Raw genomic sequence first — 16,205 nt, 5'->3', positions numbered from 1 at the left:
GAGATGGGGGTATCACCATCCCAGGAGGTGTTCCAGAGCCATGGGGATGTGGCACTGAGAGATGTGGTCAGTGGGCATGGCAGGGGTGGGCTGGGGCTGGACTTGGGGAACTCAGAGATCTTCTCCAACGTTAATGGTTCTATGACTCTATCATATCTCAGTGCATCAAATCGGGATGGAAAAAGGATCTGGGATGAAAGCATGCTGCAAAACCAACCCTGAACTCAGCTCGTGCAATGCAAAGCACAGCAGCAGGAGCAGCTCTATGGGAACTGCAGACCCCACAGCAGGACGGAACCTCACACTGCAGCCCAGCAGCACCCAGCACAGCCCTGCCCTTGCTCCCTGCCTCCCATCCATCTTTCTTCATTCTCTGACCATAAGGAAACCCCAGAAGAGAAAGTGCTTCGAAATTAACAGCCACAGCCCCTGGGAAGCCAAGCCAGACAAGCTCTCACAGCAGCACCCACGCAGCTCCACAGCAGCACACTCAGCCTTTCCAGGACAACACCATCAATCTTTCTTCATATCTTTTTCCTGCTGTTGTTTTAAGGCTCTGCTCAGGTGCTGACAGCCTCTGACTGTGCAGCATTGATCTGACAGGCACAGACACTCAATGGAAGGGGTCAGGGGACCCCTTGGCCACAGCCATTCGCTCACTACATTCTGTAGGAATTTTAGGGAGCAGAGCAAGCAGCAGCAGATGGGTGCTGGCGAGCACCTGCTCCCCATCGCATGCTGCTCTTTAACAGATTTTAATTACTGTGAGTAATTAAGCACAGCACCTGTGATGGGAGAGGCACTGCAGGGCCCCAAGCTGGGTCTGCTCTGCTCAGAGCCCACAGTGAGATCAGAGGGAATGGAAATGAAAGACAGCCTTTTCCCTTCCCTGTTTCAAGGAATGAGTCCCCAAATGCAAGAGAAGCTGATAGAAAGGCTGCTCATGCAACAAAGCTGCTGAACGGGGAGCTCCGTAGAGTTGCCCAACTATAGCCAAATAATGGTGCTTTTAAAACACATTGCTTATTCAGCACTAGCAAAAGCAGCAGTGAGGAGCTCAGGGATCAAACCCACAGACCAGCAGAGATGAGCACCAGGGGACACCTGTGACACCATTTACACGCTGCGTGACCACAGTCCCAGCCCGCTGGCACAAGCTCAGCACTCTGCTCCCCCCCCCCCCCACCAAGGAACAAATTCATTTCCAACATTTCTGGCAGATAAAAGAGGTCTCTGCATCTGCTGGGGCTTTCAGCAAAGAAGATAAATAGAGAGTGTCATGACTCACTGTCTATTAGGCGCCTTCATTTATCCAAGCGTGCACAGGAGCTCTCATAAAAGGTTGTTTAATTCAGCATGACTGACTACCACTGGCTCTCAGACACGTGGTTATTGCTGGGATCTGTCTGAAGTTTGGAGCCAGGAGGAGGCAGCAGCCATCCCCTGCTCCAGAGTGCATCAGACAATGAGCAAAAGGGTTCCTGGAGCCCAGCTCCCAACACAACCGCTGCATGAGAACAACACAGCCTGCAATCTGCCCAGAATTAATGGCCAAAAAGGGAAAGAAGAGCTGGGGGACTCCTGGAGCCAGGGCTGCCCTCCCTGCCCCATACCTTCCCTACCCTGGGCAATCCCAGCAAGGGGGGACACCTGCAGCCCCAGAGCAGCCCTCCCCAGCTTCACAAGTACTACCTCCATCCACACAGCCCTGATGCTAACACAAGAACTTCTCCTTCCTCCCTGTAATCCATCATCAAGGATGGGTGAAATCTGATGAAATTACTGCTCCAGCCCTCAGCACCTTCCTTCACCTACAGCAGCTGAGAAGTCACGCATGGCAGGCACGCAACACATGGGCCTTACTGCTGCTTCCCTTTATCTTCCCATATTTTCTATGATCTCTCTCCTGCTGCAGGTGATGCCCTGAGCTGCCAGCAACATCCAGGCTGGGAAAGGCTCCAGGTGTCCCAGGGAGCTGTTGCTGTGCTCAGAGGTGCACTCGAGGATGGGAAAACGAGTGCGTAACACAGCTGTTAATTCAGACAAAGAGGCACTTGAAAAAGCAATGAAAAGGAGAAGAAACAGCACAGCTTGCCCAACTTTGCGCTGGGCAAGCCAAGCCTCTGGAAATCTCCACAAGGTGCAACAAAGCAGCACCTTCCTTTTCCAGAGCTGCACAAATTCACTCCCACAACCCTCAAACCTCTGCTTGCAGTAAAGCCAGTGCCTTGGGAGCTGCCTCCAGCAGTGATGGTGGTGGCCCAGGGCAGTCCTCAGAGCAGAGACCTGACAGGGATGGGCAGGGAGTGAGCACCCAGCATGAGAGCAGCCTGACCCCCACCCCAAAACCAGCAGTGCAAGGCACAGAGATACAGAGGAGACCTTTCCAAGATCAGGACCTTGCATGGCCGTGCCACTGAGCTGTGGTTGGGTGAAGGACAGAGCAATGGCAGCAGTGACACAGCCCCAACCCAGCACACAGCAGCACTGCAGTAACACTGAGGCCAAAGCATCCCTCAGGGTGACATAGGTGACACTGTGCCAAAGAGGAGGAGGAGGATGGCTGCCCAAAGCTCACCTCCTCGTGTCTGCAGCATTTAATGATTAATTTCTCGGGCAAGAGCAGCAGCACAACATTAAGTGTAATTACATGCACCAGGTCCTTTTAAGCAAACTAATTCCTGCTAACTTCCAAGAGCTCTTCAAAGAGCTCCCAGTAGATAAAGTGTACTGCTGAATCATTTTATGCTGAAAATTTACACATCTGAGATAATTTAACTGCTTCATTTCGGAGCACTACGCTGTATTCAGATCTCTGATCCCCAGCAGGGAACAGCACCTGATCTGAGCGAGATGGGATGCATTGGATTCCTGAAGTAAGGGAAGAACAACAAATAAATCTCTTTAGTTGATTATAAGCAAACTGAGCTCTCGTTGGGACATAGGATGGGATCAGCAGGAGTGGTGCCACCCACAGTGCCACCGTGGTGCTCCGGATGCTCGGCATCACATCTTCATGGCCATCACCGTGCCACAGAGCCCCTCAGCAGGGCTCCATCCATCTGCTCTTTGTGCAGACTTCTTCGCAGCACTCCCAAGACGCCAGCCTAAAACCAGCTCTATTCTTCTCCATTATTTCCATAATTTCAGCCTCACATGCCTTCATTCAAAGTCTTTTAGTCTTCTTGTTTTTATCCCAGAAGGACATTGCGGCTTCGGCTACAGATCTTCTCTTTGCAAATTAATTCAATTTGTTGGAAAATAGGAATTGATGAATAAATGCATGAGGGACCAGAGGTCCAAACAGCCACAGAAACTGCACTGCAGGGCTGTGCCCAGCGCAGCCCATTGACATTCCACATTGCACGGAGGATGACCAGCAGTGCCAGCACCCATCCACAGGCATCAGCTGCTCTGCTCCAAGCACAGCACTCACTTGCCCAAACATCCATTGCTATCAGAACATTACCAGTCTGGTTGGATGCCTTGCCATGCTCTCACAAAGCTCCTTGAAAATGAAGTGCAGCTTGAAAAAAATTCATTCTATAAACCCTACAAATTGCATTCCCTTCAGCAGAGCAGGGGCAGCACTGGGTGTCAGCACAAAAAAAAATAAAATAATGAGAACAGGACACAGGGACAGCCCCATTTACACACTAGAAAGGGCTGAAAGAGCCTAAAAAGTATTGTAATGATTCTTTTACAATCCAGGCATGGCTCATGGATGCTGTCAGCACCTGCATTCCAATTGCAGGGAACAGCCACACTGCAGCACGCAGGCAGATCCCCTCGCTAACAAAGAGGAGCCACCCGGAGGAGCAGCAAAATAAATAAATAAGCAGCATTTCAATCTGAGGAATTGTAGATTCAGTGCAATTGCACTGCTCGAAGGCAGCTTGCACCATCTGCTGCCACAGACCCGGTGCAGCCCTGCAGACACCCTGTGGGATGCAGCACGTGTGGGGTGGGAGCAGCAAAACCGGGGGTGAGGAGCGTGCTGCATGCGTGCAGACAGATGGCAGAGAGCGTGCTGCAGCACTGGGACTCACAGGGAGAGAGGGCTCCAAAAATAGAGGCTTGAGTGGAGCATGGGAGAAAATGTGATGAGAAACCACCTAATCTTAAAAAAGGAGAAATCATCATCATGTGTTTTTTTTTCAGCTGTAAATAAGAACATCTAGATTTTTTTTTTTTCTGCCCCATTCTACAGGACAAAAGCTGAGATAACCCAGCAGAGGGGGGAGGAGGTGGTGCAGGGACCTTGAGGGGACACATCCTGCACCTCCCCAGCAGCACTGTACAGATTGCCATCAGCTCCATGTGCTGGGGTTGCTCCTGCCCCATAGCCTCCTGAAAAATATAAAATACACAGACATATATATATAAATATAAGAGAAAAAGCCCTGTTTGCCCTCTGCTTATACACTGCAGCTGTTTTGCATGATGAAGATGAAGTCAAGGTGCAGCCTCCGCGAAGGCAGAGGCTGAGCACAAGGCTGGTGCACGAACATGAGGTCACCTGGGTTCCCAGCACCATCCAAATGGCTCTCGGGTGGGTCATTGGGTGCCAGCAAGGTTGCAGCAGGGCTACAGAGGGGAAGCTCTGCTGGCAGGGCTCCCTTGGCACAGCACCAGCGGGAGCTCACTCTGCAGACACCAGGATATCAAAATGAAATGAAGCCACTAATAAGTCCCCCCATGGCACCAAGGACAGTCATACACTCAGCCCTAGGCATGCAATGCAAAATCCAGAGCTGTCACAGCACAGCCATCATTGGAGACTTCTACAAAAATATTATTCAAGCACTCAAATCCTTCAAAAGTACTCAGAGGACATCTCTAAACAGCAGTGCCCAAGCAGCTGGGAAAGCTCCTGGTGATGGCATCCTTGCAACCAGGGCTGCTGGCAGCACAATACGGGCACTAAACCTTCCCTGTGCCCGGGGAGTTGGGGGGAAGCAGCCCTGTTAGCCCTGTTTCACAGCCACAGAGGCTTTTTGGAAGCAAAACTTCTGCTTGCACTTCAGTTGTTAAACCTCCATCTAACATATTCATCCAATTCTTGCATACCTTACGTAGCAATTAATAGTTAAATTTAAGAAGCAAGTGCATCAAAATAGATACAGACAGGTTAAAAATTAAGTTCCTTTGAAGGCTCTATTTTTTTTTTTCCAGGGCTACAAGCTGAAGGCAAAACACTGTGCTGTGTGCTTGCGTTCTGCACACACCAGGTGTTATGTCAGCAGTACAAAATCCCAGCACCTCATCCAGATCCCATTGCCTGCACAGCTCCACCATCACCCCCCTTGCTTTTTTAAGAGCTCCTTTTGAGGCTGCCTACCAGCCCGAAGCCCTGACCCCAGCAGAGCTCTGGTCCCACCAGTTCCAGGAGCAGTAGTGCTGTGAATGCAGCATTTGTCAGTGCCATCGATGCTCAGAGCTGAGGAAGCTTCCTGAGGGGGTGGAAAGAAAGCATGGATTTTAGTGCAGAGGCATATTCATCATCCTGTGCCATATACCACAAGCAGGCTGCATGGAGAGGACCAGGGCAGCAACCACTGCCCCAGGCCATTGTGGACAGATGTGGAAACGTGCTGGAATTGAAATCAGATGGGAAAGAATCAGCGCCACAGATCACAGGAGGACTCCCACCAATAGGAAAAACCAATCAGCTGCTGTCAGAACACAGCTTCCTGAGCCTCCCGGCCTCCCCTGCACCCAGAGGATCACTGCAGCACTTGGGAGGTTTGCACTTGTTGGCATAAAGCAAAGCAGAGGCAGGAGAGCCCCAGCAACAATCAGAAATCCCAAAGCAGCACAGGGCTGTGTAAGCAGAGCCCTCCATGGTCACACTGCAAAGTGAGCAGGGCACTGCACCTGCGTGGCAACAGACACTATATATATAAATATAAAAATACATATATATTTACATTATGTATATATACATATATATATGGGGCAGACCATTCCCCTTGCTCCAGCTCAGGATTGCCCAAATTCCCACCCCATCACTTCCCAGCCCCACAGCATGCACCTCACTCACTTGAAGCCACATCAACCCTGTCTGCTTTCAAATACTGTTATACTTAATGTCTGTTTAGTTTCTATGTGGAGGAACAACCCATTTCCTGATCCAATTCATTCCCTTTCCTTTATGCACTTCATGCTCCATGTCCTGTATGCATCCCCAGCTACTATCATTGCTGTCATACCTGATGACTGCAAGAGGTCCCAACGATCATTTCGCTCCCCCAAAGCATCCTTAGGGCAAATCACAATTATCCCTGTCCCCACTCAACTGAAGAGCCGTATCAAGAAAATAAATGAATTATTGTGTTTATTGAATGAAGCCAAAAGAAAAAAAAAAACACCAACAACACTGCAACATCCATTCCAGAAGCAATAACACTGATTGCCAGTTCAGCTCAATTTAATAAACCTTGAGATTTAAGGGTTTCTTGAAGGCAGCTGCAGTGGAATGGTTCCCCTGTGCTATCCCCTTGCAGTCTATAACGGGCTGAGGATGGATCCCAGCCCTGTGCACAGCTTCCAAAGCACAATGCAGCCCTGGAGATGTCCCCAAGGGATGCTCCAGTGGATGCTCCTGTAGGACCAAGGATAGCAGAGGAGCCCACCTCTCACTGCTCTCCCACTCCATCTGATCCTGCACCATCGTGCAGCGCCAACAGAGCTGCCCCAACCAACGGGCTGAGGGTGGAACCGAGGCTGCATAACCTATCTGAGTTAAAAACTGAGTGAAAAGAGGTAACAGATTGCTGGGCGTAGCCAGGAAATTAAAGCTCCTTGCTAATATTGCACAGAGTTAACGAGACTCAATTTGGGAAATGACTTCTCTGATTAAGGGCCATAAGCACTGCAGAAAGCATCTCGGCAGCCTCCAAGCCTGCTGATAGCACTGATTTCAGAGCGTATCCTGACAGCATGTCACTCAGCAGACCTCAATAAGCCCCAAAGACAACAGATTGTGCTTACACAAAGCAAGCACGGAGCAGAGCAAAGGGCTCTGCAGGTGGGTGTGCAGGCTGCAGCACCTGGGAGCCCACCCAGCCCACCTGGCTTGCTAGCTTTGCTTTGGAGTAAAGGGACAGCCACACACAGCAAACAGGAGAGCAGAAAGCCAAGTCCTGTGCTGTTAAATCTGTGCCTCTGTTGACACAACAGGTAAGAGGCTCACAGGAAAAGCCACTTCAAAGACAACAGGCTCTCCATTCTCAGGTGGCATCTGTCCCCTCCCTGCCACACACACAGCACAGGATGCACGAGGCATTACTGCACCATCCATAAGATTCCTGCAGGGCACAAACCCCAAAGACTAGCAAGGCTGGAAGGGCTGGAACCCCCTAGCAGGTGTCGGAACAAGATGAGCTCTGAGGTCCCTTCCCAACCCAAACCATTCTACAATGTAAAGGTAATTCTGTGCCATCCCTCCCTCCACCTGCACCACATCCCTGGAACATTCAGGGAGAACAAAATGTCACCATCTCCGAGGGCTGATGGAAACGAGCCTGCATTTCCAAAAAGGGAATGGAAGCAATGGAAATGACGCATCTCCAAGAGCCGAACAGACGAAGATGGAGAAGCCAGAAGCAAAGCTGAGCCCTTCTGGCCACATTCCATCTGGGAGAACACTGAAAGAACGAAGGATGTGTTACCAAGAAGCTACGGAAAGCAGAGCCAGTGGGGAGCAGTGCCAGGAGCTCATGGCACGCACAAATGTCCCCTCCAAGGGCTGGGCAGCAGGCAGCTCTCCTCCTGGGAGCAGTATGAGTAGCACAGAGCTGTAGCAGCCACCAGCTGGGGCACAGACACAAGGACTCTGCCCCACAACACACCAGAGCTGCCCCCAGAGGTCGCAGGCTCAGGGGGATTGGTCTGAATGTGGTTGGAAAACCCAACTGATTCACACCTGGAGTTATTGACTGCAGACCTGGAGGAGCACAGGGAGCCAGAATTGAGCCCACAGAAATATTCCCAAACACTTTTCACCTGCCAAGGTGCACTGACACACAAGGAGTTGCTCACACTGTGCCAAGGGCGAAGGAGAACAAACCACCCTAGACTCAGAACTTCAGGTTCTGACCAGAACAGGGGCACGAGGCTCCATCTGAAGGCAGCTTTTTATCAGTTGCTGAGGGATTACATGCTCTGATTTTTTATGTTTATTTTTTGAAGCTCTGTGTATATAAATTCACACTTAGTCATGGCCATAAAACCCACCGCCAGCACCCAGCTTGACAGGGACGGTCAATAACCATTTGAAATGCTCAAGAAAGGGGCATTAGAATGTTTTTAAATCAATACAGCCATAGCCAGAGGCTTTCATCATCAAGCTGGCTATTAAAATTCAAAATGAATTGATGCCTTCGGAGTGCAGCAGCTTTCCAGGCCAAGCATGGCATGAGCGTGTCAACGCTGTTACAAATGCAATGGGACCAACAAAAAGCAGTGAGCATCCCGTTCTGCAGGAGGATCTGCGTGTTGCATACGTTGTAATGGTTTAATGAACCTTCCTGACACACACACGGGGCTCTGGCTGGATATTGCTGCCATGAATCACTGCGGGTCGCATGGCTGCTGAGGCACCGTGCAGCATCACTGCTCACAGCTCTGCTGCTGCTTGGGGAGTGAAGAGGGGGGTACAGCCCTGCAATGGGCACAGGTCACTGCCACGGAGGAGTTTTCCCCCTTGGCAGCTGGACCAGAGAGCAGAGGGTCCTTAGGGCCCTCAGAGACCCATTTTATTCTTGTATCCATCAAACTCCTGCTGGAATGCTGTACCCAGAAGCCACGCAGAGCTTACAAACCTCAGATTTTTGAAATACTTCTTTACACCCCAAAGAAGAGAACGCAGTCTTCCACACTAGCTATAGAGAGCAGCCCTAAAGACACTGAAGCACAGAATCACTGAGTTTGGAAAAGACCTCCAAGTTCCCCAAGTCCAACCCCAACCATCCCACCGTGCCCATAACCACATCCCTCAGTGCCACATCCCCATGGTTCTGGAACACCTCCAGGGATGGTGATATCCCCACACCCCTGGGCAGCTGTGCCAGCACCCAACCACCCTTTTAGATGAGAAATTGTTCCTAATATCCAATCTAAACACCTCCCCTGATGTAACATAAGGTCATTCCCTCTCATCCCATCTGTTACCTGGGAGCAGATGCTGACCTTCACCCCACCACAAGCTCCACACAGGGAGCTGTGAAGAGAGAGAAGCTCTCCCCTGAGCCTCCTCTTCTCCAGAATGAACAATCCCATTCCCTCAGCTGCACTCCATAAGACTCCATAAGTGCTCCAGTTGCTCTGCCCTGAGCTGGCAGGGACTCACTGTGATCAAAGTGCAGGACCTGGCACTTGGTCTCATTGAAGCTCATACCACTGGCCTCAGACCATCGATCCAGCCTATCCCAATCCTTCCACAGGGCTTTTCTATCCTCGGGCAGACCAATATTTCCTCCCAGCTTGATGCCAAATATACTGAGGGTACCCTCAATCCCCTCACCCAGATCATCAATGAAGATATTAAGATAATAAACAGGGCCAGCTCCTTCCCTATTTGGGGGAAACCAAGACAGGAGGAACCCCACTAGCTCCAGTCATCCCAGTGAGCACAGCACACACCAACCCCAAAATCCACAAGAAATGGGGCCAGGAGGGGATTTCCCAGGTGCAGGGACACAGCCAGGTGACAGGCGAGCAATACGTACGTTGTGCCTGGTGTACAAAGCCCACGCTCCACCCTCTGCCCTCTCTTTTTAATCACTCTCTAAGGGGTTTGGAGCCTTCTTTCATCTCCGCAGCCACTTTCCTTCCTTTCATCAGAGGTTTATTACATCATTACGGGATTTTAACTGCCCGCGTGCTGATGAAAGCTGCGCTGCATGAACGAGGTCTGCTTCCTCTCTGCACAGTCCGCAGCAGCAACTCTGATACACAATAATTGCCTTTGAAGGGAAAAAAAAATGAAGCAGAAAGGGACAAAATGACCCTCAGAAAAGAAGCAGAGAATTAGAGAGGCTCTGATGAGTCTCGGGCAGCTCCGGGGCTGGCGCTGGCAGTGCAGCTGGTTTGCTGCAGCAGCTCAAATTTAAGAGGAAAAAAAAAAAAAGAATACAATTTTCATCTAACAAGATTTGTCTACAATGTCCCCAAGTCCCGTGGCTCATATAAGTAACACATTTAATGAAATTTCATTTCGTAAGCACGCTATTTCACACACCAGTACTTTTTCCCAACTGCTCTTCCCCTGTGGATTCGCTCACTGAACTGTGCAAGAATGCCATGGTGCCATTTCATAGAATGGCCTGGGTTGCAAAGGACCACAATGCTCATCCAGTTCCAACCCCCTGCTATGTGCAGGGTCACCAACCAGCAGACCAGGCTGCCCAGAGCCACATCCAGCCTGGCCTTGAATGCCTGCAGGGATGGGGCATCCACAACCTCCTTGGGCAACCTGTTCAGTGCATCACCACCTCTGTGAGGAAAACTTCCTCCTCATATCTAAACTGAGACAGGGGAGGTTTAGGTTAACACCATTCCCCCTTGTCCTATCATTACCCCTTCTGAAAGCCAGCAGAGCCACTACCATAAAGCCTGGTGCCCCTTCATAGGGATGACTCCATGTTGGCAGCACACTGCTGGATGCACACATTGGCAACATCCAAGCATTTCCTTGGACACAGAACCTTCACTATGATACAGCAATGGGAACATCAGAGCAGGAATGAAGGAGGCTGCTTGTGAACGTCACCATCCGCCATCAGATGAATGGCTCTGCACCAGGACATGGGGAAGGATCAGCACGCCTTGCTGCTCCATAGCCACAGCTTGCAGGAGTGTGAGTCACAGCTCGGGTTGCAGGATGCCATGCCCTATGTAAATCCTTTCTGAGAACTGCCCAAGAACACCACGCACGTAACTGTGATGGAAGGGGTCAAACCCGGACTTCTCAACCTGCAGAAGGGAGCACAGCCCACAGTGATCTGCTGGAAGTGTTCCTGTGCTTTGGAAACACGAGGACCCACAGATCTGGGGTGGGGGCAGCACTCTGAAGGGCTTTGTATGTGCAGAGCAAAGCCAAAAAAACCTCCTCATTCTTATCGCAACCTGATCCCAGGGAGGGAGAGAAACAGCTTACCACCATTTCCCACCCTGAGAAAGCAAAGACAAGGCTAGATTTATAGTAACTGAAGCCCAGAGATTATCTCACTCACCAAACACTGAGTCTAGACACATATTTCTCTGCAGTTCACACAAATCTCCCTATACTCCATTTCACATCGACATGCAGGTACTCACATCCCACTTCATGCATGCAGGAGGAACTCTCTATCAACTGCCATCAAATCTCATTTGGAGCCACATCAACACCTGCTACACCTCCAGGGCAGCCCCCTTCCTAGGGAGCTATTGAGCAGTCAGCAGCTGGATGGGGAAGAATTGAGGCCAGGGGTTCCCAGCCCCATGTCCACAGAGCCCAGCCTGGTGGGTCTGTGCACTTCCACACCCTACAACCAGCAAAGACAACTGCAGAACAACGCAGCGCTGTGCTTTGGGATTTTGCTGTTGTTGTTGTTTTCACAGCTTTAGCGATTTTCAAGCATGTAAATATGAAGTAAGGGTCAATGATTCAACAGCGATTAAGGCTGAAATGTTGCAGCTCGTACCCATTAGACTTCAAAAATACCCATTATGTTTCCAAAGTGTTCCCAGGAGCCCAGCCAAGCAGTACTTGGGGAGAGCTGCCTCCTCAGAAGGCTCCACGAACCTCGTGAGCACACCAAGCAGGCAAAAAAGCAGCAAGAAACAAACAGAAGAATTAATGCATTGTAGATTCTTAATGCTGTTCCCCCAGAGAGAGAAAAAATTCCCAGAGCCTGATGGAAATTTTCAATTCTCAAAACCGTTTGCACTATTTGTAACTATGAAAGAAGATGAAAACATCAAACCGTAGTGATTTAGGTTTGTGACAATTTCTGGGCTTTCTCCTCTGTCCCTGGGATGGAGTTTCCACTCCACTGAACATCAAAACCCCACAGCAGCCCCACAGAGGGGATGCTGGAGCAGCCCTCAGGCTGTTCTGGGAGCCCCCCAGCACACTGTGCCCAGCACAGGGCTTCCCTGCCTCCCTCCCTTTGGGGAAATGCAAGCTGGCATTTCAAATCCTGAAGAATCCACAGATTTGAAACATTTTATGAAACATGCAATTAAGCAATGCTGTTAAATAACAGAGCCTGGTGTATGAGGATAGTGCTATTCTTTGCAAAAAGGATCATTTCCTCATCTCAGCCCGCACCCAATTACAGACAACTAAAACAGCATTTCACCCTATCTCCAACCAAGATAAAGCAGAGGGGCAATAAGATTAATTCCCTAAATTATGTTTCCTTTGCCTAGAGAAAAGCTGAAGTGCAGCAGAACAGCAAGCTGTGCTGCACAGAGAATTTACGTAGGGCATGGCACCCCCTCCCCACACACACACACACCACGGATGTTGGAAACCTGGCAAGCTTCCACCACTCCGAACTGGGAGTTCCTTCTTTAAAAGCTCTCCAAAGGGAAAAGAGCTGCCAAGGAGACACTTCACTCCTCGCTTTGGCAGCTGAAATCCTATTAGCCTCCAAAATGAGGAGTGACAGCACGACCGTCGGCTCTCATCTGTAATTAGGGAGGGCACCGAGGGTCAGCGGAGGAGGAACCTCCATATGGCACTGAGCACCAAGGGCAGGGCAGTGCTGGCTGTGCCCACGCTCAGAGTAAACTCATGTCAGGCTGAGCCGATGATTTCATTTCCCCGGTGAATTAGATATCTAATTATCAATAATTCATAGCCACAGGCAGACGTGCAAGTGGTTTTGAGAAGTGAAGTAGAAACAGAAATAATGATTCTTGGAATGAAAGCCAGCACAGAGGCAGACCCAGAAAGGGAAGAAGAGGTGCACTTCGCACGCACGTGTCAAAACCGAGCCAATGTCAATCACATACGTTACAGCCTGGGTGCCAGCTTAAGAAGGGCAATCCCAAATGCTCTGCGGGTGGTATATGACAGGATGCTTGCCTGGATGGTGCCCAGCTCTACCTATCCGGATGGACAGCTCACTCTCATGGTCTGGCCAGCAGGCAGGATCCTGCTCACACTTCTCTTTCGCCGCTCGCGGGTCGCAGCTCAAGGCAAACATGGTGGAGGGGGGTCCGCTGAAACCCTGCAATGCAAGAAGCAAATTTAGGCTTTTCCCATGTCTTCCCATTGGCTTTCTGCCAGCCCTGTCCCCAGGGACTGCTCCAGCATCTGCATGGCTGGGAATGCCTGGGAGACAACGAGCTCATATGTGTGCAGGGGTTGGTGACCCAGTCCTGCTGACCCCAACAACGGGTTGGCGCTGGGGTCTCATTTCTTCAGCTTGCATTGGGTTTGCAAGGGAAACAGTATGTTCCAAAATGAACCCGTTTCCTCAGCATTTAAGTGAGATGTCACGTTTACAACCACCCAGTGTTATTTCCAGAGCCAGAAGGCCCTGTGAGACTCCAGACTCAGCTGGAGTATATCCCTATAGCACTTGTAATCTCCAAAAAAACAGCATGAGATGGCCAAAATCAACACATCCAGCTACGTGCAAAGTCTGCAGGGAGCCGAGCACACAGCGAGAGGGACCCTGAGCCCTGCCAACCCATGCAAGGCTCACACAAACCTGCTGCGATTGGGGACGTGCCAGAGCATCAGCCAAAGGAATCCTAACAGCCCTGTTTGTGCTCTGGGACACGTGGCACTGAGCTCTGCCCCAGGCTGCTCATTCCCCCTGGAGCTTCATGGTTCCCAGCCAGCAGCAGTGGCACGCACAGGGATGGATGTCACCAGGCAGGAGCACGGGCTGAACTCTGTGCTGGTGGCAGCAGAAGGAAGGGACGTGCACTGAACAGCCCGCAGCAGTAATGGGAGCCTCGCTGAGTAAGGTCGTGTTAAACAAAAGTAAAGGTTAAAGATGAATAACTCAGTCGTCTCTTCTCCCAGTATTTGCATAATACTGTCTGACCTGGGCTATTAATACTAATCACACACTCGCTGCCGGCCTTCTCTTGCAGTTTAATCAGGGTGCACTCACCTCCTCTAACCCAGCACCTGGAAGCAGGTTGTTGGAGGGGGGGCTGCTGCTCTGCTTGAGCAGGAACAATTTCTTCCCCAAAAGAGCAGCTGGCACAAGTGTGCAGGGAGCAGGGGGTTATCATTTCTGGAGGTGTTCAGAACTGTGAGGATGTGGCACTGAGGGATGGCTGGGCTGGGGGATCTTGGCTTTTCTAACCTTAATGATTCTACAACAATAGAAGCGATTTGCAGCAACCCCTGGATGGCTGGTGACCAGGAGACGTGGCACAGCTTCAGCACTATGGCATATGATGGGGAGAGAACAAGAATGGCAGTTCACAGGCTTGCCTTCAGCATGCTCTCCCTGCCCGTGCACAGAGCCACCAAACCACCCAAACAACTGCAGCTCAAGTTAAAGAGGTTCCACCAGCACAGTCCTCCTGAGGTCAGACCGCTTGCCTCCACATTTGCAGTCCTGCAGAGCAGCATCCCACAGCTATTTGCTGCACAGCCAATGATTATCAACACGGTACCCGCAGCTCCGCTTCCATGCAAGGAAACGCAAACTCGAAGGTATTTCAAGATGCTTATTGTAAGGTCAGGTCACCTCCCTGCTGGCAGCACAAACACACAACTCTATCAATTGGAAAAAATATGAGTGACCTTCAGGAAAGCACACAGTTCTTCCAACTGCGATCGCTGTGAGTCATTTCAGTCTGGTCCCCGCATGAGTCCCTTAATTGGAATGTGTCAATGGGTTAAAAAAGCATTAGAAAGAGAAGAGGGAAGTCAACCCACATTAATTAGCTTGTGCCACTAATTAGCATTAACTGAAATAACCACGGGGGCTGATTACTTTCCAAAAGCCCAAATGCAACGGGAGACAGGCACAGGAAGACCTGCGGAGCTGGGAGGAAACTATTCTGGGCACAGGAATCCCCACGGCCCTCGCTTCTGTTTGCAGAGCTGCAGCAGAAAAGTTGTTAGGATTTCATGGCCGATTGTGTTCAGAGGAAATATGCGTCCTTACAGGCAGCAGAGAACAGTCAATTTCCACTGTATATGCAATGAAAAGCCAAGGAGGTGCCCGAGAGCATAGAAGCAGCTCATGCCCCGCAACAGGGAAATCCCATTTGGCGTGTGAAACCCTCACCTGCAGCAGCCACAGTGTGGGAAAGGAGCAGATCAGCAGCAGCACCCACAATCCCAGTCCAGCTCCCCAGAGGGACCCACGCCACAGATGGGCAGAACAGCCCCCTGGCCCTGCTGTAAGGGACAGGCTTTTCTTTTTCCCCGTGTCCTTGCAAGGCAAAGAGATCATAATGAAGGGATCAGCACAGAGCCGTATGGTGGCTGAAGGAGAGCTCTCACCACACAGCAGGGTCAGGCCCTGGACCACAGCATCTCAGATGCCCCCATGCTGCCAATCTGCCCTCCTGCACCAGCTGCCAGCAGAGCCAAGTTTAACAGCAACACAACAGAGCGATGCCTTTAAGAAACAACCTGCTCCTTCCCCACACAACCAATAAAGGAGAACAAATTAATGAAGAAATCAGGATGACAAAACAACGCTCTGGCTTGGTGGGGATCAGTCAGTACGGAACCTGAGGGTGCTGCCAACCCATTGCCATGCTGGATGCTGCCCAGCCAATGCCTCAGCAGCTCCACGGACACAGACTGCCATCCATCAGCCAGCAGCAGAAAGCATTTCGAGTGGAAAAAGAAATGAGATGGATTTTATGATGTGATTTTAAAACTAAATAAACGTTTCTAACTTGTCCAGGAGCTAACACAGAGGAACAAATAAGAGAGGGTAATAAGCAAGGTCTTGATGGTGCCCAGAGGCACTCAGTTCGTGCTTATTAAAAGAGAGAAAGTGGTAACAGAAAGGAAAAGCACCAGGAGGGGTGGGCAGCAGTGGAGACAGAGAGCTGTGAGGGACAGAGCAAGGCAGCCCCAAGCTCTGCACAACCCCAGCTCCCAGCACAGCCACACAGTCCTGTGTAAGGAGGAGAAAGCCAAATTTGTTTTCATATGCAAGCTTGTGGGTCTTCAAGTATTTCAGGTACATCTTGGTTTGCATTTTAAATTGGAGACCATT

At 50.5% G+C, this 16,205-nt stretch overlaps 1 protein-coding gene across 4 annotated transcripts in view; it reads right to left on the bottom strand.

Annotated features, from left to right (window-relative positions):
* Nucleotides 1-16,205, bottom strand: part of SLC39A11 (solute carrier family 39 member 11) — a 59,949-nt gene that overhangs the window by 25,078 nt on the left and 18,666 nt on the right. For 3 of the 4 annotated variants that reach the window (XM_090121767.1, XM_090121770.1, XM_090121768.1), the window contains one exon: nucleotides 13,082-13,226. In XM_090121767.1, the coding sequence (XP_089977893.1) occupies nucleotides 13,082-13,226 (145 nt within the window). The remainder of the gene's footprint in view (nucleotides 1-13,081; nucleotides 13,227-16,205) is intronic. The other variant, XM_090121769.1, reaches the window with a different exon arrangement.

This window comes from Phasianus colchicus, chromosome 20 (genome assembly GCF_987193195.1).
Source record: "Phasianus colchicus chromosome 20, bPhaCol1.hap1.1, whole genome shotgun sequence".
Classification (NCBI taxonomy): Eukaryota; Metazoa; Chordata; class Aves; order Galliformes; family Phasianidae; genus Phasianus; species Phasianus colchicus.
Note: the sequence above shows the minus strand (reverse complement) of the source record. Positions and strands in the feature narration are given on the sequence as shown.